This window comes from Echiichthys vipera, assembly GCF_963691815.1.
Source record: "Echiichthys vipera genome assembly, chromosome: 11".
NCBI lineage: Eukaryota > Metazoa > Chordata > Actinopteri > Perciformes > Trachinidae > Echiichthys > Echiichthys vipera.
The window spans coordinates 20,940,671-20,964,185 of record NC_139836.1 but is presented as its reverse complement, the minus strand read 5'-3'; the positions used below and the strand labels follow the sequence as shown (position 1 = coordinate 20,964,185).

The following is a 23,515-nucleotide window of genomic DNA, read 5'->3' as shown; positions in this document are numbered from 1 at the left end:
TAAACCAATAAAATATTTTATCTCACATTATGAAAAAGGTAAAATAAGATATTTTAATATGCTTGAAAGAAGCTGTATATAGTAGAGGCCACATAGTTTAGTGACTTCATACAGTTGCTGTCAACCAAAAGGAACAATCCACAGCTTAAAAGAAAAAAGGAGCTCACCAAACCCGATGAGGCCAAGCGTCTCTCCTCGGATCCTAGCCGCCCCGGACGCCACCTCCCGGATCTGCTCAACGCTCTGGACCCGGGTGCCCTCCCGGAGAGCCTGGTACAGCCAGGTATTTCGCCGGTACAGGTTGAGGATGTGACAAAGTGTTGAGTCTGCTGTCTCTTCTACAGCTGCTGAGGGAATATTACACACCGCAATGCCTGGAAAAGGTCAGACAGGAGAGAAGAAACAGTGAAGCTCAAGAGATGACAACAACATACTAGATTCTTCGAATGATTAACATGATTGCTTCACATCTTGTTATAACATTTGATTAATGTAGTTACTGCTGCTGTTTTGAAGAGAGATTCATCAGTAGTTTCTTTATTTCACAAAATAATTGTCAGGAAATGTATGTTCTTTATGACCCTCTACAAACTAAAAATGCACTGTGTGTAAAACTTAACTGTGAAGGATTAAATGATAATAATAACTTCTAATTATGCCCATGAAAAGAACATTTCTCAGAAATCCATGTCTGCGTGCTAAGATGTATTACCACAAATGACAGTAATTAGGATATCACACTAAATCCTCCTCTCGTACCAAACATATGCTGACGGGGCCAAATGGGAATCAGAGGGAGAGTTTCATATCAGTTGGAGCATCTGCTCTGCATATGCAATCAGCGTTACATATTCTGTTTACAGTATGTAATAATTCCTGTTACATATGTTATTTATGTTAAGTCAATATAGCAAGCAGAGTTTGCTTTGGCCCCCATCCAAAAGTGCACTATCCTTATCCATAATGCATCATCGTTGTTGATTTATCTTTGTTTTCCTCATGCCGTAGAGAATGAATGAGCCATATGTGCAGATACGACCCCCTCCTTGTTTATTATTCTCAGCATATGATTACTGTCTGCTCTGAACAACCTCGCTTTTTCCTATCCATCTTCCTCTTTTGTCTGCATCTGCCCCTCAGTCTCACCGAGATCCCCAGCAGCCTTGATGTCGATGTTGTCGTAGCCGCTGCCGATGCGGATGATGATGCGCAGCGCCTTGAACTTCTCCAAGTCCTCTCTGGTCAGGGTGATGGTGTGGTACATCATGGCCCCTACTGCCTCATTCAGCACCTGAGGGATGAGGAGGAGGCGTCATCATTGCTGTCTTATTACATCACCATCAGCGGCATTAGAGATGGAAGTAAACTCTGCATCCATATTATGATCACAATGTCATTATTGTTCTTAATCTCTATCACCCCTAAATCTAAATGCAGGTGTTTTTTTCCCCCACAACATAATGTATGAGCAATTTGAGTATGAGTGCTTCCACTCCCTCCCATTTTCCCGGTGCTAAGTTTATGTCTGCGTTTCTTCATCTAAATGCAAATTGATTGTTTATGTGTGCCCTAAAACACGAGTGGTTGTCTGTGTGTTTATAATGAGTGCTTGCCAAAGCTGGTTTTTGTCACAATCTATCCATTCAGACTGTACGCGGAGGTTGAAGTGGATGCCGGCACAAACATAAAGTAGACTGACAGCTGCTGAGGAACCCAGAAAGCATCAGCAAGTAGCTGCTACAAGCCACGGGCGTTAAATAACAGGTTTAAATTCACAACCCGCTTACTGAATTAAACTAACTCAGCCAGATTAGCATAGCCATGAATTTCCATGCAACATTTTTATTGGAGCTAGCTCGTAGTGAGAGCTGGATGCTAAATTGAAGGTTAAAGCTCTCCTCATGCATTAATCTCATTACTCATAGCGAAGCAGGCCCAGCAGCAGGCTTGGCTGGAGACGATACTGGAAAATGACACAGAATCGAAGCTGACTGTTAAGCAACAGGAACACAAGCTGAGAGCGAGTTTAAATGAAGTTGAAAAAGTGAGGAAATTGATTTTCATGTTGTATTAATTTGTTAAAGAACTCCTCTGCAGTTTGAGTTGGCATGTGCATCCTTATGTTGTATTGTAGAGGGCTATTACCTACAGCAAAGTATCATTAATATTGTTAAGCACTTAAAGCCCTTGACAATGACAACACTACACTTATTCTACACTGATATGGAATATTTCCAATTATCCTAAAAACTACTTGAGCATGGAGATTTATTTGTGGTTTAAGAGGAAGTTACTTAGCATAAATTAAAAAAAATCAATAAATATCCGGGTCAACTATCAAACAAAGACCCAACAATGGCACCAAAAACTGCCATTCATGTGAAACAGAGTACTGACATGTGCCCCTGCTCTTGAAACATTCTTCTGTCCCAGTTGATTATGTGTTTTCCACATGATCAAGATACACGCAATTTTCTCAATAACATCCTCAAGTGTGGTTGAGATTTTGAGTGAAATTTTACTTTGCACTTCACAGCAGCACATAAAAACAGCGGTTATTGATATGAATATGAAAAACACGCCGCTTTCTGCAAATCTTCTGTTTTTCCAAGGACAGTAGTGTGTTAGTTAAAAGAACACGAGTGCTCTGTAATAGATTAATTTTAACATGTACTCAGCAGGGGCCACCACATTTTTGCAGGTCACCACTTGCTTGCAGTTGCACAGAGAGAGCACAAATACAACAATTTACACTTTCCTTGAGTGACAGATTCCTTAATTGCTGCATCTGCTCACTTCCAGGCAGTGCACGCAAAAAAGACAGCAGCGAGCTTTGGTATGCTTGGTGTGTGAGTCGGTTTATATACTTGTGTGTGAACAATGTATGTATGTGTGTATGTGTGTGTGTGTATGAATGTATGTATGTATGTGTGTGTATGTACGTATGTATGTATGTATGTATGTGTGTGTGTTTGTATGTAATTATGTATGTATGTATGTATGTGTGTGTGTGTGTATGTGTATGTGTATGTGTGTGTGTGTGTGTGTGTGTGTGTGTGTGTGTGTGTGTGTGTGTGTGTTGGTGTGTTTGTGTGTGTGTTGGTGTGTGTGTGTGTGTGTAGAGTGCCCCATCTGTACCCTCTGCTGTGCAGTTACAGTTGTGGGAATGCTGCCAACATCTATTCTCCCAGATGGGTCCTCACTATGTGTAATGTATTCACTACGAGAGCATCTTACTGGACAGAGATTGCTTTTGGTTTTGTGTGTGTGTGTGTGTGTGTGTGTGTGTGTGTGTGTGTGTGTGTGTGTGTGTGTGTGTGTGTGTGTGTGTGCGTGTACGTGAACTAGGCCAGCAAGGAAATGACTAAAGTAATGTGAATGAAAAACCAAGTATTTATTTACGGGCTTTGAGAATTTAGTACAAAGTAGCATTTCTACTGAGATTAATACAACATGAAGTGGAACCCTTCCTATTCTCTTTTTGAGTGTAAAGACACAAACCCTCCAGCTTGGATTGTAAAATTGCTACCGACTGGCTCCAGTGTATAGGCAGTAAAATCAGACAAATGTTTCACCCACTCTGGCTCAGAACAATTATACTGCATTTCTATTACCAGCCTCCTCCTCCTTATTTAACAAAGCAGCACTTCAGCACCCAGTGGGATTAGAGTCAGTGATGAAACCATTATAGCTGAACTGGGAGAGAGGAACACACCACTGGGTTGAAATATTATTAAAACATTACAGAGGAGGAGATGCAGAAGGAGAAAAGAGATGGTTCTTCTTCACTCAACTGAAGACAAATTATTCAAGAATCACATTCAAAGTTCATAGCGTGTGTGTGTGTGTGTGTATGTGTGTGTGTGTATGTATGCGTGCCTGCTTCCTGCAGACACTGTCACTACTGCTACTACAGCTACTACTGTTACAGCAAGCAACACAGACTAATTGTGTTGCTTCAGACAACATTATTATGGGCTCTGACGTATTCCAAACATGCACTGTATATTAAACTTACATCACCTCCCTTCCTGTTTACACATCTTTGCTGTCTGACACATTCAAAGAAATCACACATTTAAGACAATGCAAAAGTCTGCATAAGCTACATATACACTCTGTGGAGGAAGAGTCAACGCTTGAGGGAGATGGTTTTAATTCTATGTCTCTGCGCTTTAACCACATTTATAATATCATATCATATATTTATATCACTCATCTTCAACCGCTTGTCCCTATCGGGGTCGCGGGGGGCTGAAGCCGATCCCAGCTGATATATTTATGTATATATCTTATTTAATTTTATTCTTATTTTATTTCATTCCACTCAATCCATCTAGATTTTACGTCTTAGAAAGCTTTGTATGATTTGTTTATGACACTATTAATCAAATCACAATGTGACCCAAGTTCCTTATGTGTTAAAAGCTCCAGAAACAAACTAGTAAATAAACTCTTATTAAATTCTTATTAAAACGACAATATCACAATCGAAATGACAACAATATGTAACTGTAGGAATGTTACTTGTTACACGCCATTATCATAATTCTTCATTTTTACCCCCTTTTATTTTATTGAGGCAGATTAGAAATGCATCCATTCTAGACTTCATGTCTTTAAGCTTTAGATTGGTTAAAAAAAAGGAAACTGACAGCAAATCAACAAGAACTAATTAAAGTTAATTACATACTTAAACATAGGCTGTTAAAATGAGCTTATAAATAAGGAGCCTTAATGGAGAACTATTTATACTTTGGACAAGGCTTTGAGAGCCATCCCGGGACGGCGACCTGTTTTCTAAGGGGTTAAGAGGTCAGTGCTACAGGTCTGTGTTAGTGCAGATAACAGTTTAACTAAAGTAAAGATATAAAATAAAATGAAAGGTTATTAAATCCTCTAATTACATGACTTACAGCTGCTGCAAAAAAAGTTATTTTTATACCTTTTCATGTATCTCTTGTGTGGACTGGGCATCACAGAAAGCCACGGTGGCCAGATCTTTAAGGATGGGCATCTCCACGGTGCAGTCGCGCCCATCTAGCAGCGCCACCAGGGGGCGTGGGTGCATAGGCCCATTCATAATCTGGGGCCGAATACCTGCAGAGAGACAGAGAGAGGCCAGAGGGAGTTAATTATTAATGTCTGGCACACACAGTCAAGTGAGCTGCAGAAAAATCTAGGAAAATGTAGGAAACGCATCCCGTGTTTACACAGGCTGGGACTGTGAGGTTTACCTGTGTGATGGCTTAAATCAGTGACACGTGCACACAACTACACACATGCCTGAGTGTGTGTAGGTCCCTACTTTAAACCGCTATCATCTTCTCCATGATCTGGCAACACTGGTCGATAGAACACGCAAACACACTCTCTCTCACACACACACAACGCTCGGTGATATGAATACCCCCCTCTCTCGCTGTTATCCACACTGTTACCAGGCAACAGGTCCTTTCACCCCATGAGGTCATCACCTCCATTATCCTATCACCGTACTGAAGCCGACAGGCCTTCAGTGTGAGTGCGTCTTTCCCTTCTGTACAATTTACACCCACTGCACACTCGTCCTGAAGAAAATCAGCAGGTACTCAATAAATAAATTCAAACTTGTGGTCGTTTCCAGGATTCTTTCTCCTCTCGGTGAGTTTCCTGGCTTTGCATCTTCGTCCTCGCCTTTCTTTAGAGTTGTGTGTGATATGGTTGCCCTTCAGGGAGAAAAGCGGCAAAAAAAAAAAAAACATCTCTGCAAACTAGAAATGTGCCAATACCGATGAATTCTGAGAGTCTTTCCTCACTGACGGATTGAGCTGACTCTCAGAATGTGCCAATTAACTTACTCTCCCTAAAGTCAACGTGACGTATTCTCTCGGTGTAAAATTGAGGAGAAAATGTGACGGTGTGGACCCAAATTCCACTAAAAAGAGGGAGAGGAAAAATGAGAAGGGGGGGGGGGGGGGGGGGGGGTCCACACACCACCACTCTCTGACTCCCTGCTGCCTGTTGTCATGGTGATTAGAGGATTTGGGCAGGATTATGAAATATTTTATTTAGTGACATCTGCGCTGCTACAGAGGACATCCAAGCCTGCTCGCTCTATGTCTGTCTCTCTTACTCCTCCAGTTTTTGGGAAGCAAGGATGGTGTTTGTGACCTACATGACTACAACATGCTAACATATGTACTTCAAATCAGATGCCTATAATGGGAAACAAAACACAAAAGAAACAAGAGGTTCATGTAAATGTGGCAGTGTTTCAGTTCATTTTGCCTCAATTCTGCACCAGTAGGCTGGTGTTCAATTCTGCACCGTTAATCGAAAAGGTTGCACTGATTACTGTTCCAAGTTTTAAGACGATGGCTCTATGAAAAATTTAAAAGGCCCTAAAAAACCTATTTTCTCCATCAGCTCATTACTACAGCTGATGGGATCTTACATGAACGTGTACATTTCTGACAAACTTAGAACAGTTTTGGCTATTTCTTGAGAGTTTTCTGTATTTGTGTGTCACTTCTCACTGGTTTGAAATTGGCAAGGCTCAGTTGTGAAAAAAGTAAACATTTGAATCTAAATTCGATGCCAGTTGGTCACTTGGCCAGGTCACTGTCAATAAAATCGGATCGCACCACACCCCCACAGTCTTGGTGGAGAAGATAAGAAGAGATTTTCAGTGCTTCATAAAAATAAAAAAAAACTGTTATTTTCTAGACTTTGACTATAACATATTATCTTGCTTATTTAGTCATAAATACTTAAAAATACATTTCAAATCAAGCTTTCAGGGACGTTTAGCTAAAGCGAAAGTCTTAAAGAGAATTTCCAACAAGGCTTTCTTTAAAATGAACAATACAGTATAACAACTACTGACCCACATTTTAAATTATTATCTTCATGTCAAAGACTAGTATTTCTTTAAATTCAAAGCCAAATGGAAAATGAAGGATCATAGCGAGCAAACTTGCCAATATTATAAAATATTCGGGTGCAGCGTTATATAAACTATAGATTGACATTGTACTAATACATAACAAGCCACATATACCTCTGTGGTGCTATCTCCTGATAGAAATGCCGCACTAAACGAATTCTGAAAAAACAGGCTGTAAATTATGCAGAGTTTGATGCCTTTAAACAGATGCAAACACACTCGCACGACATAAGGAAGAACACACCACCTGCACCAGAGCGATCGGAGAGAAATGGAAATGGGATTCATTAAAAAAAAAAAAAAGAGCTTAGCAGTGTGTCATTAATATCACAGCTTTGACAAACGGACACATAACCTGCCTTTCTTTCCAGAGAGTATTCCTCTAATAATTGGTGGTTCTCTCTCTGTCAAAGAAGAAGGTGAACCACATTCATTGAGGTGTGCAGCAAAACATCTTTACAAGCGGCGGTGACATGCAGAGGGGAAGTTCACCACTGCAAGATGAAGAAGTAGGAAAAGGAGGGGAGAGGTGACAACGAGGATGAGGAAGGAAGGAGAGCAGTCTGGTGATGGCTAAATAAAAGTCTATGTATCATCGAATCTCAAGTGGGCTGCCTACTTGCAGGATGAATTATAAGACAAAACTAATCTCTTTTAAAAATGTAGATGGGCCTTTAAAAGGGGCACTCCATCGACTTTACACATGGAGTTCAGTTTGCTCGTCACAAGCTTTTTTTTAACAGCCCTGAAACTGGATGTTTGGAGTTTAAGCAAAGATGTAACCGTTAAGGAGGAAAGGCGTGCCAAATGAAAGAAGCTATTGAACTGCGTAAAGGGGGATGTAATACACAGTATTTTTGGAGCTACACCCATGCTCAACACTAAAAGCCAGGATATCTTGGCCTCTGTTCATTCAATTTTGATTATAATGTCTCCTGTGAGTTCCCCAACTTTATGAAAAAGCAATACTTCATCACAGCCCCCTTTGAGCAGTTTAAACCAGCAGAATGTTTACAAGCAGTTAAATTATGTGTGACCTTTTCCTTTCTGATTTTTTTTTTTTATCATTGCCGTGCTTTTATGTTTTATGTTTTGCTTACTTGGTTTTTGGTGTTTAGGGTTTTATGACTGCTTTGTGAGCCACTTTATAAAATGCTATACAGATAAAGAGATTGTGTTTTTATAATGTTTCATTGTATTACAGCCATTAAAAATATTATTATTGTGCAGCGGCCATAATAAAAGCAGCGCTCCATAAAAGCCTAAAAATGGCATTTCAAGAGAAGAATGATGAGAAAAGAGTAAAGGTGCATAAAAAAGAAGAGGTTTAAAGAAATAATGTGGAAGAAGTGACCTGCATCTTTCTGTCCCTAGTATAAAGTGAATGCATGCATTATTCTCAACAGAGGATGTGTGCGTCTCTTTGTGTGGTTGTGTTATAGAGAGAGAGGGGGGGGGGGGGGTGCTTGCCAAACACACCTGTGGCTCCATAGCCCTCCCTGCGCCTCCTCATCACACTCCTGCAGAGTTCATTATCACAGCTCTGACTGGCTGTGGAATAAAATACTTCTATAATAACAGTCACACACAAGGAAAACATACCGCTACTCAAACAGACGCAGCCGCGCACACACACACACACACACACACACACACACACACACACACACACACACACACACACACACACACACACACACACACACACACACACACACACACACACACACACACACACACACACACACACACACACACACACACACACACACACACACACACACACACACACACACCAACACACACACAAACACACCAACACACACACACACACACACACACACACACACACACACACACACACACACACACACACACACACACACACACACACACCTTATGTTTTATACACATACACAAGAAGCTGATGGTGGAGGAAAAAAGCAGCGTCACTTGTAGGAAGTAGGTCAAACCGCTGTTTATTAATTATTTCCTGGTGGCTAATAGCCTTTCTCCAGCCTAATAAGGCAGAACGTGGCACTGCATTTAACACATGATGAATCTGCGGATAATTAACGCCTAACAAGGCTGTTAATGAGGGTCTTAATGACTCGCATACCTGGCCAGTGATCTGAAGGAACTCTGTGGTTTTAGACAGCAAGAAGGGAATCTTCCCATAGTCACTCAGGCAAAGAAAAAAACCTAGCAGTACGTTTATCATACACGAGGAGAGATTTAGACAATAAAAAACCCACACCTGCTTGGACAATCATAATGTATATTCACAAAGAAATAAGTACACACCGATGTAAAGGTGTTGTTGACTGAGGCTCTGTAATGGCCTCTTATCACCATCCCTCCAGGGATTGTCTGTCACATCAAAGTTAATGAGTTTCGGGGCTTTAGTCTCTAGTCTCACACTGTCAGAAGTACACCGCGCTACATTTCCTCCTGCCAGTGCAGGTCGAGCTGATTTCACCACCATTTTGAAAGCTGTAAAACCCGTCAGTGACGAGCTTTAACTGCAGTAACAGTGTACAGGGAAATGTTATTTAGAAACAGGGCTGAGTTGTCGACATATGTGATGACATTCTCAAGCAGGTACACGGTGTGCTCGACCAAATCCACAGAGCTCAACATCGATTAAGTGAAATATTTTTTGCAGGATGTATTTTAAACTTTAAAGATGCACATTTGACTAACGTAATGTTCTGTCTTATGAGCAGGAAGCTGTCCCACCAACACATTCTCTTACCTTCAATGTAAGAAAATGTGCACTGTAAGTGGATCTGATAATACATTTTATATGGTCAGGGGGTCGTTTCAGGTATATTGTCAGAGCAACCATGTGGTATGAGTATGTGGAGTTGACTGCTTAGATTCATCTCTATCGCAAGACTCCAAACATTGTTTTATTCACCTTTTTTAAATCCCTCCTGTCATTTAACTATAATTTAAATTTGGTTTACTTCAGGAGCTGCTAAGGTGGGTGGGAGAGGAGTGTTGACGTATAATTTTGAATTGCGTTGAAAAATATTACCCATTTATTATGACAACACTGATATTGTACATCTTGGTTAAAAAACAGGGTGATATGGATGAAAGCAATATTACAATATAAATAATCAATTACGTTTTACTGATAGAGATGCAAGGGGTTTACAAAAAGTGTTAAATGCAGTTATACTACGTTGTAAACCACAGACACACGGTATGAGTTCTGGTAGTAATATTATGGGAATATTACCACTGCCTTACTGTATGTGTTACAGGCTTCTGTAAACTAAATGTTGATTACCACAAATACATTATTGGTACTTGGGGAATATTACAAAGACTCAGAATTAGCTTGCCGCTGCACACGACTGTAATAAAAGTCATCTATTAATGTTAAATATAAGCAGTAACATAACTGGCAACGCTTACCTTATGTCTGTTGACTTTAGAGGAATAACTTTAAAAAATATCAGGCACGTTTTTATATAATGATTACGAGAAAAAATAAATATTAGAAAAACAAACAAACCAATAAAAACCCTACAGCTTTCTCAGATCTCAGATGACCGTTAAGGATTTCTAAACAGGCAAAGGAGCCAAAAAGGGAGAACAAAAGTGACTCTTATCCCAATACTCTAGGGTGGATTCTACCACCCCCCACTGATCACACAGCAGCTGGTTTCATGGCAGCACTTGTAGACCAGAGGTCCAGCTACTAAAGAATAAAAAAAACGATCACATCTGGCTGTTTTCATTTATTTCACTTGGACTTGTGTCTCTGCACTTTCTTCTCTATCCATCTTTTCCTCAATCTATCCGTCTTTCTGTCTCCAGCAGCTTGCCAGCCGCCCCACCCGGCAGCCAGACCCAGAACCTGGACTCTTGGCAAACAAAAGCAAAGCCAGAACCCTCCTTGTCCAAACACAGAGTCCCACCCAGCTCCATACAAAAAATATGCACCACAGAGCCTTTTTTAAAGTGCCTATTTGCCGTTATATAAACTTCTGTGAGCAGCAGAAGCAACATGACTAAAGATGGTTTACATTAGGCACTGGGATATTTTGGCTGGTAGTCATTGGGATAAAAATGCAAATTGCTTGTGTCAATTTCCTGTTATTGTACCCAAAGTATTTATCATAGCACAACAGCCAGCATTGTCTGCAAGCCAGCAAGTCATAAAGAAACAAAGCCAACAGCTTGGCTAACTAAATCTAAACTGTGTTCAGTGTGACAGCAGATAGTCTTATCCAGTGGAGGTCATGTGTTGTTACCTCCCTCAAGGGAAGCTTGATTGGACTAAGACTGATATCATCCTTTAGCCAACGCTAATCACAAATGGGATGATTCTACAGGAAGTATAAAAACTTCTGGCAGAGCTGGCAAGAGCGTACTTTAAACCACAAATGGATTACAGATGTTCCAAACTAAAAAGCCTTTTTGGATTCTGACAACAGAAATAGAAGTCGTCTTTTCAAACATTAGAGGGGAAAAAAAGCAGAAGTTGTAGAAATACGTCTCTCCTTAGCGAATACGATCTGGTGTCTAATTCTTTCGTTTGGAAGGGCTGATCTTGGAAAAGCAGCTCAGAAAGCTTCGCTGCCAGACGAGTGAGTCAGAGTTTTCAGAGGGAGAAGGATCATTTCCTAAATAAAGCGAAAACAATCAATGAAAGAAAATAAACCCCAGCTCAAACCTGTGTTTCTCCCATGGGTTTGGAAACCAATCTTTTAAATTGGTATTTAATAACATTGCACTACATCAGTTATCTTCACTTGTAAAGCCCTATTTTCTGACAGATCCTGTGCTCTGCAGTGTGGTTTCGTGGCTCTCCAACATGCCTCGGCTGGTTTACAATGACGATTTAATTTGGAAGTTAATGTGCTCCCCACAGGTTTACTTGTGGCATGTTTTGCGGGGTCGTCCCACACTTTAAAAAGGTAAACTGTTCTCTGGGAGACTGCAGAGTCATATCAACTTACCTGCACTGTTGTGATTTCCTGAATATTTAAACTGTGTACTCTGCCATCTCAAATCTGTTTATAGCCTTCTGATACAGTTTAGTATCCTCACCTCAAAGAGGAGTGACACACTTTAGAGACTCTCTTTTAAATCCTCATGTCTTTTTTAACTGACTCTTAATTACAGGTGACTTCTTTCAAGTTATATTTCTCCATTTCACTCCATGCTTGCCTCTTTCTCGCTGTATTTCCCATCAGTTTCGCGCGAAAGGTGATGAAATACTCCTAAATTCTTCAAACTGGTGTGATACATGCTGTGGACGCTCCCACATCGGTCCCTGCATCAATGGAACAATAAAACTGCAAAAACAAAAGGAAGTGAGGAAGATTTTCCATGGCACGATGATGTCAGGGCCACAGCAGCGGTCGGTGAGTTCACAGCGAGCTTTCAGAGAAAACTACGCAAAGTTGACGCAAAGCCAAAGTGGGCTCAACGGGCTTAGGACCAACAGCTGGTTCTGGTTACCTAGCAACTCCCAAGCTGGGGGCCTCAGAGATCGGATAGTCCGAGAGTGAGAGGAGGAGGGGGCCGAGACGATAACCCAGCGGGCTGTCTTTGTGGCAAGTGCAGCAGTGAGACAGGAAAAGCTTGATTTCATGATATCAGATCTTTACCCCAAACAAGGCAACGTGCCACAGGCCACCCAATCTGGCAACCCAAACGATGGAGCGTGAAGTTCGCACAAGTGGCGCGATCTGTGTTCTCTGCGGCATTTCGCAGGGACACTACAACATGCTCGCTGTGGTACTGCGCGCACACACGCGCTCACCAACACATAGAGTTTGGGTGCACTTGGCTTCACACACGCCCACAGATGATAACCATTAATGATCAGTGATTATCCGGGATGTCACAGATTTTGTAAAGTAAAATGTTCAAGGGCATTCACAGCTCTCAGTGCCAAAGCTCCCTAATACTCTACTTCTGTTCTCTTAACGCTGGTTGTTTACAGTATGTCCACCTGCACGCTACTTACAAAGATAAAAACAGCAATATTACACTGTGTAAGTACACATACATGTTAACAAGAATCCGGCGCCTGTATCCTTGGGAGTGTCTACTTTCCTGAGTGTGTTTATAATCCCCTGGCATCTGTAGAAAAAGAAGGGCGGTGCAATCTTTTTTTTGGCAGACTTGCCTCCTCCAGGCCCCCACCAGACCCTATCAGCGCCCCGCTACACCGCCGCCACCCCGGCATGTTTCTTGTTCCACTATGTGGACACACAAAGACCTTGTTTGTCCTCCCTCCGCCTGCCCTCCTCCAAACCTATCACCACCCAATCGCCCAGCCAAGAGGGGCAAGGGAGGGAAGAGATAAAAGGATGAGAGAGAAGGGCAGGGCGAAATTACATGTAAAAGTATAAGGGTAGAGGAAGAAAGGGGAAAACATACGCTGACATAAAGATATCACAGGTGGCGTCAGCGGTAAATACAACACAAAGTGAGCGAGGAGAGCATCCATACATCACCCTCTCCTCTTTAAATGTTGTCTTTTGTGCTTCGCTAGCTGGGCCTGAAAACAACCGGGGTACTGAGACAAAAGCATCTGTCAGTGCTGATGAACAGTGGTCAGTGCACTCGAGCTTCACTTCACACACACTAACACACGCAAGTAAGCGAGTGTGTGCCGGTCAGGAACATGTATACACACAAACACACACAAACCAGGCAGGAGAGGGAGATAAGGAACCAATGCTCAGTTACACCCACACAGGAAAGCACTGACAGTTGCAAACCATGGACACAAAATCAAAACATTTACATACATTTTGCAGAATTCCATATATTTTTCTGCAAAAATGTAACAGAATTTCAGCAGGATTCTTCGCCCACATGTACATAAAAAGTTATTTTTCCTGCTGACAAAACTGATTACTATCAGTTTACAGTAAACAAGGTATTTTTGGGATGTTGACAACGCTGAGAAAAATAGGGAGAAAGTGCACATCAGCTGGTGAATATTATGAGCCCCATAACTTCCACTATGATTTTTTTGGATGTAATGTTTTAAAATGGATATTGATTATTTTTGTAGTTTTTAAAGCATCAAAACGAGCACTGATATTTGGATAATTAATGAGTCCCACACACGTCTTTATGTCCGCAGTACATGCCTGAATACACACCCTGTGACGGACAGCATTCACACACAGGAACAACCATTAACACTCTCACGTAGAGGCGCTTGTGTGCTCATTCTTCTGTGACCCTTGACCCTTCAAATGACAGCCCATCTAATCTCACCTCCTCTCGCTGATCTGAAGAGTTCACACACACACACACACACACACACACACACACACACACACACACACACACACACACACACACACACACACACACACACACACACACACACACACACACACACACACACACACACACACACACACACACACACACACACACACACACACACACACACACACACACACACACACACACACACAGTTCATGACACACTTCATTGCAAAAACATAAGAGGCTCATTAGCCTTAAAGCCAAATCCAACTCCCTCCTCCCCCACCTCTAGCTATTACACACGCACCCACACACCACAGCTTTTTATTATTACCCTTGATGAGTACACGCGCACACACACACACACCCGCACACGCACACACACACACACACACATCTACGCACTAGACAATGTGAAACATGCTTCTTGCCTGGGAAATGCTGTCTCCACATTCTTCAAATCAGGAGCTGCACATGGCAGAAGAAATGTGGTGGAGGGACAAAAAAAAAAGAAAAAAGAAGAAGAAGTAGGGTTGGCGGGAGGGAAGGGGGGGGGGTATTCTCTCACAGTATTGCTCTGGGGTTATCCTCTCCTCTCTGCCTCCCTCCTTCCCTCTCACTGTCTTCTCTTGCTCTCCCACTGCTTGTTTCCAAATCTATCCACCTTCGTCACCTCACCCCCAGAAGCTTCATTTCCCTTCCTCAGACGACTGGTACTCTTGAACGAGGGGGGCGGGGGGGAAAAAATGGAAGGTGGCACAGGAGGGCAGTGGGCGAGGGGGAAGGAAGGGAGAGCGAGAACTACGATCGCCACCCCCTCCCGTGCGGTTAAAGCAGCGCCGTCAACTCCTTTAATCTCCAAAAGAGGGAGAGCGAAATACAATTGGATCTCTACTCGTCTTCAGCCGGCGATCAGCACTTCTGAGCGTCCTCCTCTTTCCGACCTCTTCAGCCAGATCACTTGTATCTTTTTTCCTCAGTCTCCTCTATTCCCCTGCTCCGTCTCCCTCTTCAGTCCCTTCACGGCAGGTTTGGGCTATTCATTCAGACGTCAGGCTCACTCCGTCAGCCTTTTGTTACGAGTCACAGAAAGACAGAGAGAGGGAGAGAGAGAGAGAGAGAGAGAGAGAGAGAGAGAGAGAGAGAGAGGAAGGGGTGGGGGGAGAAAAATGGTAAAAAGAAAACGAAAAAAGACAGAGAAAACAAACCGGTGCCACAGCTATGCAGGAGAAAAAGAAAAGAGGGAGGTAAATAAAAGAGACGAAAGAGAGGAGGGGGGAAAATCCTTGAAGAGCACCAGTCACAGCAAGAGGTGCAGTGCTCCTGGCACACGTACGACTCCCTCTCCCATTCTCTCCGACCTTCCCTTTCCCTCAACATATTTTCCTTCTCTCTTTTTTTCCCTTCCCTCCCTCCCTGCCTTTCTGTTATATTATTTGTGATCTGGCCTTCACGGTCCTTTAAGAGTGCCAACCCCCCCCCCTTCTCAGTCTCACTCCCACTTGCTCACAAACTCTCCTTCACAATCTCATTCTGTAAATTTGTATCCTCGCTCTTTAACATGAGTCGATTGGTTTTGCCGTTTCATGAGCCATTATGCCTTTCATTTCTAGGCTTCAACACAGGATTTGCGTCAATACTTAATTAAAATTAGCGAAACCACACTGGAGGAGCGACATGCAAAGACTACGGTGCAAACAACCTGATTTTTTTAATAGAAAATCATGCATTTGCTAAATTGATATGTAAAATTATCGACAAGTCTCCCCACACACACCTGCTACTGGGCTCTCTGTGTGTTTTCAGAGTGCTGATTGTGTGTTTACACTTGCAGACACGAGCAAAATCGATTACATTTGAACTTACTCTAAGATGTTGGAAAATCCTTCCCAGTCTAATTGATCCTAAGCTTTAAACTCATGCACAAGAGTAGCAGAGACCAAGATAATCATGTTTACGTCTGACAATCTGAGAGGGCAGCCCAACACTTAGTCTCTGACAAGACGCCTTAAAAAGGCTGATGATGAGGGTTAAGAAGGGTTTCCAGGTCATCCTACGTAGACACAACACTGCTTGTGTGCATTCTGAAAATCTGCAGATCAGTAGTGCAACTACTTTGATAACTGATGCCAGACATTTAAGGTTTTTTAGATGTAAAGATTTGCTTCTTTTTCTTGCATCATAGTAGACAAAAAGATCTTTGGGTTTGGAACGTTAATAGAGAAAAAAAAAGGGGGTATTGTGATGGACATTTTCCAATTTCTCCGATTTTATCAACCAAACAATTCATCAATTGACCGCAAAAATAATCTGTACATTATAAATAATAAAAATCATTCGGTACACAAAGAAAAGTTGTTTCCAAATTAATAATATGTCCACTGACAGTATCTACCCCTTCTCATTCACTGACATACACAATATATGACTTCACAAATATTGCTGCAAAGCTTAATTTTCAATGATTAAATTAGTCAGCAACTATTTTGAGAACTGATTCATCTGTTTGATTTAGTTTGATGATTAAGGAAAATTGATAAATAAAAAATAAACTATTTTGATTCCAGCTTTTTAAATGTATTTAAATGAATATTGTCTGGTCTCTTTATTCCTTCTTTAATGACGATAAACTCATGTCGTCTTCAACGTTAGGAAACACAGATTGACACTTATTAACCAAGCAACAAATGGATTTATCGAGAAAATAATCATCAGATGAATCGTTAATGACAATAATGTTTAGTAGCAGTGTAAATATCTATTTATTTATAAAAGTTAGTAGCTTAAATTATAGCTATAGTTTAGAAAAGTATATCTCTGTTTTACATTATTGTAAACTGAATATCTATGGGTTCAGGACTGTTGGTCAAGCAATCTGAAGAGGTCACATTGGGTACTGGGAAGTGGTGATTGACGTTTATGCTGAAGTATTTCTGAAATGTTACAGTCTAAATGATTGATCAAAGAGCTAATCGACAGATTGATCACCAATGAAAATAATTGGTAGTTGCAGCCCTTTAATGAGTGAACAAATTAATGCTTTTTACTCCATTGCAAACCGTACGAAAAGTGACAGAAAGCAAATCCTGATGGAGAGACCACAAAAGGAACAAATCCAACGCATTACACTTGTAGTATTCTGCTGTATTAATAGTGCCTATCAGTGTACTAAATGTGTTTACTGTAACTTCAACAGGAGTGTAATGAGTTTGAAGGGCTCCATTGAGAAGGTTTGGTTACAACATGTAACCAGAGCCCACAAACAAGGCCTGGAGTAAAAAAAAGCCTCATTCATGAAAAGGGAGCGCTGGAGGGAGAATCTGACCTCTAAAATTCACTATCCCATCTGCCTCTTGTGGTCTTCATGATGTGCTGTTGCCAAATGATTGAAGCACGAAGGGTGAGAGGAGAAGAGGGGCAGTGAAAGAAACAAGGGGGAGAAAGAGAGATGCCACAGCTGCAGGTGGACAACAGATGTTCAGGTTGTTTAGTTTTTTTGCAGGAAGGCGATCGCATCACATAAATTCTTGCTCTCCCATTCGTCCCCCGTCTGTGCAACGCTCCACCTCTCCAACACCATCACTCTCCTCCACCACCTTTTTTCTTTCTCTGCAACTTGGACCAACTGGCTGTGTGTGTGTGTGTATGTGTGAGTGTGTGTGTGTTTGTGTGTGTGTGTATCTGTATGTGTTTGTGTGTGTGTATGTGTAAAAGAGAGTGAGAGGATGGGGGGATGAATAGGGGAAGGCGTTGCTTATTACACCCATCATGTAGGTTGTAGGCTTAGACAATTAGAGGGTGAACGGGCATCCATGAAAAATGAAATAGTAAACAATACATGGACAAATATTTACAGAGAGTGAAGCACTGACTCATCCAGCAACCAGCGGCCTTTAGTTTAGCCTGCTCAGAAATGTATGTTTTGGTCAAATATCGAAATAAATAAAATACATTTAGGATCATATGTATGATATGCAGCGGTGGCCGCACAAACATATCCCGCTCGTCCCTGTGCGAGACTGAAAACACTGTGAAACACAATCCCATTTACAGCCCCTTGTGATCCTGAACGCAACTGACATGCCTACTGAGAAATGTATAATATTTTCCTCGGGTGCAAATGAGATTCATCTGCAACTCTAAACATATCTCCCCCTCGCTTTTGTTAAAACTCAGCCGAGCAAAGTGTCAAGTTCTGCAACGCCTGGTCTTGCACGCACACACGCATGCAGGCACGCCAGACGCACGCACACGCACATGCATGCTGCAAGAGAACATGGTCAGCTCTGTCTCTTCTTCCCTCTGGTTTAACACCCGTGAAGATTTCATTTTCTCAAAATGAATAATTCAGGGTGACTCCCCGGTTGGCACAGAGAGGAGGAGGGGAGGAGGGGAGGAGGGGAGGAGGAGAGGAGAGACGAGGAGAGGAGGGGAGGAGGAGAGGAGAGAAGAGGAGAGAAGAGGAGAGAAAGTAGCAGGACTGATGAAGAGAGTAGGAGTCAGGGCCTTTCAGCGTCTTATTTCATTACTTCTGGGGTTTTTTTAGCTGCAAGTTTTTGAGCATGTGACCTCTTGTGTCCGTCCGTCCTCCGCCTCTGCTCCCAAAACCTGCAGTTAATCACTTCAAGTCTCCCTTAAAGGATGCAATAAACTGGCTAGAGAGAGCTTTTTCGCCTCCATGGTCATACTTCAGCTTTCAAGGACCGGATTTCTTTTGATGGCGCCCATTCGGCATTTTATCTGTATTCTGTCCACACAACTACATCCGCAAACAAACAGAAGCAGACATGCCCCGACAGGTCTCATTCACTATCAGAGGCAATTATTTTGCTGTTGAAAAAAAAAAGTTAGAGTTTACAGGTACATTTTCACTAGAAACTAGTTCACCTAGTTCGGAAACTATTGCTATATGAATCGATCACAAAAAAAAAAAAAAATCCAAACATTTCATCCAAGCTATTTAATGTGAGAACTTGCTGCTTGTCTTTATACTATGTTGATGTAAATGGAATATCTTTGGGGTTTGGACTGTTGACCATTCATTCGTATTCCTCCACCCATTTCTCTCTAAGTCTCTATCGCTGCCTCTAAAGCAGTCAATCCTTCACTATCTAATCTAAAGCAGCCCTCTGTGCATTTAACTCAATTCCTTAGTCTTTCTTGCTCTGTCAGTTCTGCTGTCTTTGGTTGGGTTCAATCACCTCCCATCTTCACTTTCCTCGTTTCCCTCATTTTCCTGCTCAGCAACCCACAACCACAGTCATGAATGAATGTGCTGAGTTGGGTATGACGTTTGTTTAGGGACATATTTCTCCCATTACCTCAAACTCCTTTTTCCCCCCACTCTCTACTCTAAAATGTCATAGCCAAGTAACTTTCTATCAAAAACAAAGAGGAACTGGGATCAAATTAGACAAAGACAAAGAGAAGAAGAGAAGACTAGTACTCAGGCTTCATATAGCCCTAATCCTGGCAGAGACTTTATTCACTCATGAGGGGATTGGAGGGAACTGGAACATCTGGTGAGGAGAGGAACTCTGCCCTGTGCCACAACAGACGCCACACCTGCCAACAGCAGTTCATAGTATGTACACGTACAAACAACACACACCATCATCCCACACACAGCCTACATAGTTTGTGATGAGAGGAGATTAAAATTTTGGAAGTTTGTAATGATCTCCCAACGTTCCTTAACATAGAAACACAGCAGTATCCTGGACAGGAAATCACACTTTTACTGCCAATTTGGTTTGGCCCTAAATACTTCAATACCAAAGAGCCTCCGGCGCCATTGCTATAGGGAAGGAGCTTGTCAAAGGAACCGATCAGAGCTGTACCAAATAGATTTTTTTTTCATTGCTATTGTGAACCAAATCCTGCACCAGCGTTGCTCAATTCATCCACAAGAATAATCAATCCGAGAATAAGTTAAACGAGTTAAAGAGTTAAATGAGAATGAGTTAAATACTGATGAATAGATCATCAGTTATCCTTACACGTTTATGTACAAAAACGTGCAACTTTGATGTTTAATCAAACACATGAGTCTTTTCACTCTCACAGAATGAGACATTAAAATAGGCAACACTTTCAATGTTCAATGGTAGGATACTATCACGATATGTTGCCCACAATAACAATGGTGTGATAATCTTGATGCATTGGAAGAAAATTACCTACGATACATTACGTTATGTTTGCGACTTAAGAAGAAAAATACCCCTAAAAAGGCAAAAAGCAGGAATTATGTATTTATTCACGGCACTGTGGTGTCAGTTTGAACTGAGATAAAACAGTGTACAACACATAGAGTGTTAGTTTAGTGCCTCTATAACACGCACACACGCACACACGCAGGCATGCAAGCACACACGCAGGCATGCATGCACGCATGCACGCATGCACGCACGCACGCACGCACGCACGCTGACTACAACTTGTCCATGTCCACATGCACAACATTACACTGTAAAATGACCTATATATGATTAACAGAAAACTAAAAGTATACATATATAAATAAATGCAAAAAAATACACATTACTCTCTTTAATAAAAATATTTGGCACCAGTGTATGAATAATGCATCACCAGAGGAAGTAACAACATATTATTGTTACTTCCGTATTTCCGTATCCATATTTTGCCTACCCCTAATTAAGATTATGTCTGGCTCTCCCTTATGCTTCTGAAAACATCCCAGATCAAATAAAGTAAATTAAAAAATGTACATTGAGTGAACGACAGCCTATCAAAAACAACCTTTGACTGACAGCCTAGATTAAGGCCAAAATATGACCCTCAAATTCTAAATGCAACATTGACAGCTAGCCTCATCTCCATGGAGTCCAGGGTTGACTGACAGCTGTCAACGTCATTTCCCCTCCTCCACCCGCAAGCAGCAATCACCATCTATCAAGAGCAGTACTATGTCTCTCTCTTTCTCTCTCTCTCTCTCTCTCTCTCTCTCTCTCTCTCTCTCTCTCTCTCTATCTCTATCTCCCCCTCTTCCTTAATCCCTCACTCAGTGTAACAACTGCCCGAAGCTTTGACCTGGACCCCGTTAATACATAATCTGCCATCTCCAGAACTAATATGCCACAACCCTCCCCCATCATCCAGGCTAGGCCTAAGCAATGAGGGAAAATTACGACTAGTGTGTCATGCAGAGAAAAACTGACCTGAGCTGGCATCAGGTCGCCAGGCTAGAGTCCACGGAAGAAAGACAATACACTCCCCAGGCTGGAGGTGAAATAGTGGAAGTCCCACAGTATCATATACATGATTACGTTGGTGTGGGGGATGGGGAGGCCTAGTTAGTCATATAAAGGCGGGGTCTTGCTCAAGGGTATTCCACAAAGCATCATAAACTGAGGCTGGTGGGGGCATACTATCTGTATTTATACAAGGGCTAGTATATTAGTTCAGAGAGAAATGCTTTTTGGTCATTGGTGTAACTCACTGCTCTAACTAATGAATTGTCTGAGGTTGTCAGAGTATCAGGAGCTCATAAGTAATTAGAATTTAAGGAATGTAAAAATGTGTTATTGCTGATGACAATATAATTTGACTACCTGACAAAAGATCAAAATTAAGATTTAACTGAAAAGCTTTATCATATTTTGTTGTGGCTAAAATGCATATAATTCTTTAGAAAATAGGCAAGAAAAGACTATTTTTTATTTATCCCACATGAAAAGAAGTGAATGAATATAATTAAGCAATACCTTCTTCCAGATGCATTCGGTCATTTTGTAAAAAAAACAGCAAGGAAATACCATGTATGTTTGCAGTGTTTTCTGACAATGGATCGACCCTTTAACCAGAAGCAAATCTGCCTATGATTACTACAAAAACCCATGTTGCCTAGCAACATACAATTTAGGAATATGCTTTCAGAGCAGCTTTGCGGCTGTGTCCATTAACAGATGAAATTACCAAAGCAACAAATGTCCGCCACATGCAAATGAGGTCTACTCTGCTGACTATGTGTGTGTGTGTGTGTGTGTGTATACTAACAATGTGATGTATGTGTATGTGGCAGACTTGGAGAAATCCTTTCCAAGACATGTGTCTGTCTGTGCTAAGATCAGGAGTTAGTTTTGACAGCCAACAATGGGGATCTTTTAATATCTGCTCTCTTGGGCCTAAATATCAGCAGGACGACAACAAAACTGTTGCAGTTAAATCATTTGTTCCCAGTCTGCCTTGGTCTCCATTAAAGACCACTTCAACCTACTGGCTATGTACAGTAGTTCACAGAGACTCACAGAAAGCCAGAGGGTGGGTCTGAACAAAATGAGAATATCTGTGGATTAGTGCAGCAGTGGAAATGGAGGATTGGAAGGATTAACCCCCCCTCTTCTCATTACAACCTGCACAGAGAAAATGACACAATCACACATCGGCCATCAGCACTGTAATTCGATTTTATCTGTCCAGTGATGCTGCTAGTCAGCCTCTGGTGAGCGGCTGTTGATGGAGAAATCAGCCCTTATTGCCCAAAGTGTCTGAAATATACTTTCATCAGGTCATGTGTGTGAAAAGAGTTCTTTTATGGAGCAGCTTTTATTATGCTGAATTAAAGCTTTAATCTGATATGGTTAAATTATGCAGGTGATCACACAATCACGATGCATTAACTAAATTCATTTAAATTTATAATGGAAACGAAACATGAGTTTGGGACATAAATCAAAATTCAATAACTTTAGCTGAAGAAAAAAAAATCAACCACAAATTGAAAACTCAGCCTGTAACTAACCAGCCGAAATCTAAAGTCGGATCCCTGTTAGCACATTTGTTCGAGAAATACTAGACAAATCTAATGGTTATTTCATGCAGGTCAGTGGGACATCTCGACAGCAGAAAGGCAGAAGGAAGGCTGTGCAACCTGAGTCCAGGCAACTCTGATGCACCCTTATTGTCCTAATGCAATAAGACATCCGTGTTTACAACAACAGGAGCTTGGGGGCTGTGGGGAGATTGTACGTGGCAGAGCAGAAAGGACATCATCAAAAACAGCTGGAGTTACAATGATACCCCAGCTACAGCGCTGCATACAACTAATGCTGCAATCACCACTATGCAACTTCATGAATACTGTATAGTTGAGGCAGATTATATGATTAAGCAAAAGTTGCCTGAGGTTTTGCTTTAGCTCCAATTACTTACCAAGGGAATTTCATACAGTCAACAAGAGCTAAATAAGAAAACCTTTGCAAAGAGTAGTACACAGTAGTATAAACACATGTTGTTCAGACATGTACACCATTGCAAACTAACAAACACACATGCATGCTAACTATTAACATACTGCACATTATC

The 23,515-nt window shown here is 41.6% G+C and overlaps 1 protein-coding gene across 3 annotated transcripts in view; it reads right to left on the bottom strand.

Annotated features, from left to right (window-relative positions):
• The window catches only part of ctbp2a (C-terminal binding protein 2a), a 61,288-nt gene that overhangs the window by 6,408 nt on the left and 31,365 nt on the right, over positions 1-23,515 (bottom strand). For 2 of the 3 annotated variants that reach the window (XM_083922741.1, XM_083922740.1), the window contains exons 3-5: positions 4,946-5,100; positions 1,147-1,291; positions 168-374 (exon numbers count right to left, since the gene is read on the bottom strand). In XM_083922741.1, the coding sequence (XP_083778867.1) occupies positions 168-374; positions 1,147-1,291; positions 4,946-5,100 (507 nt within the window). Of the gene's footprint in view, positions 1-167; positions 375-1,146; positions 1,292-4,945; positions 5,101-14,616; positions 15,384-23,515 lie in introns of those variants that run through there. The other variant, XM_083922742.1, reaches the window with a different exon arrangement.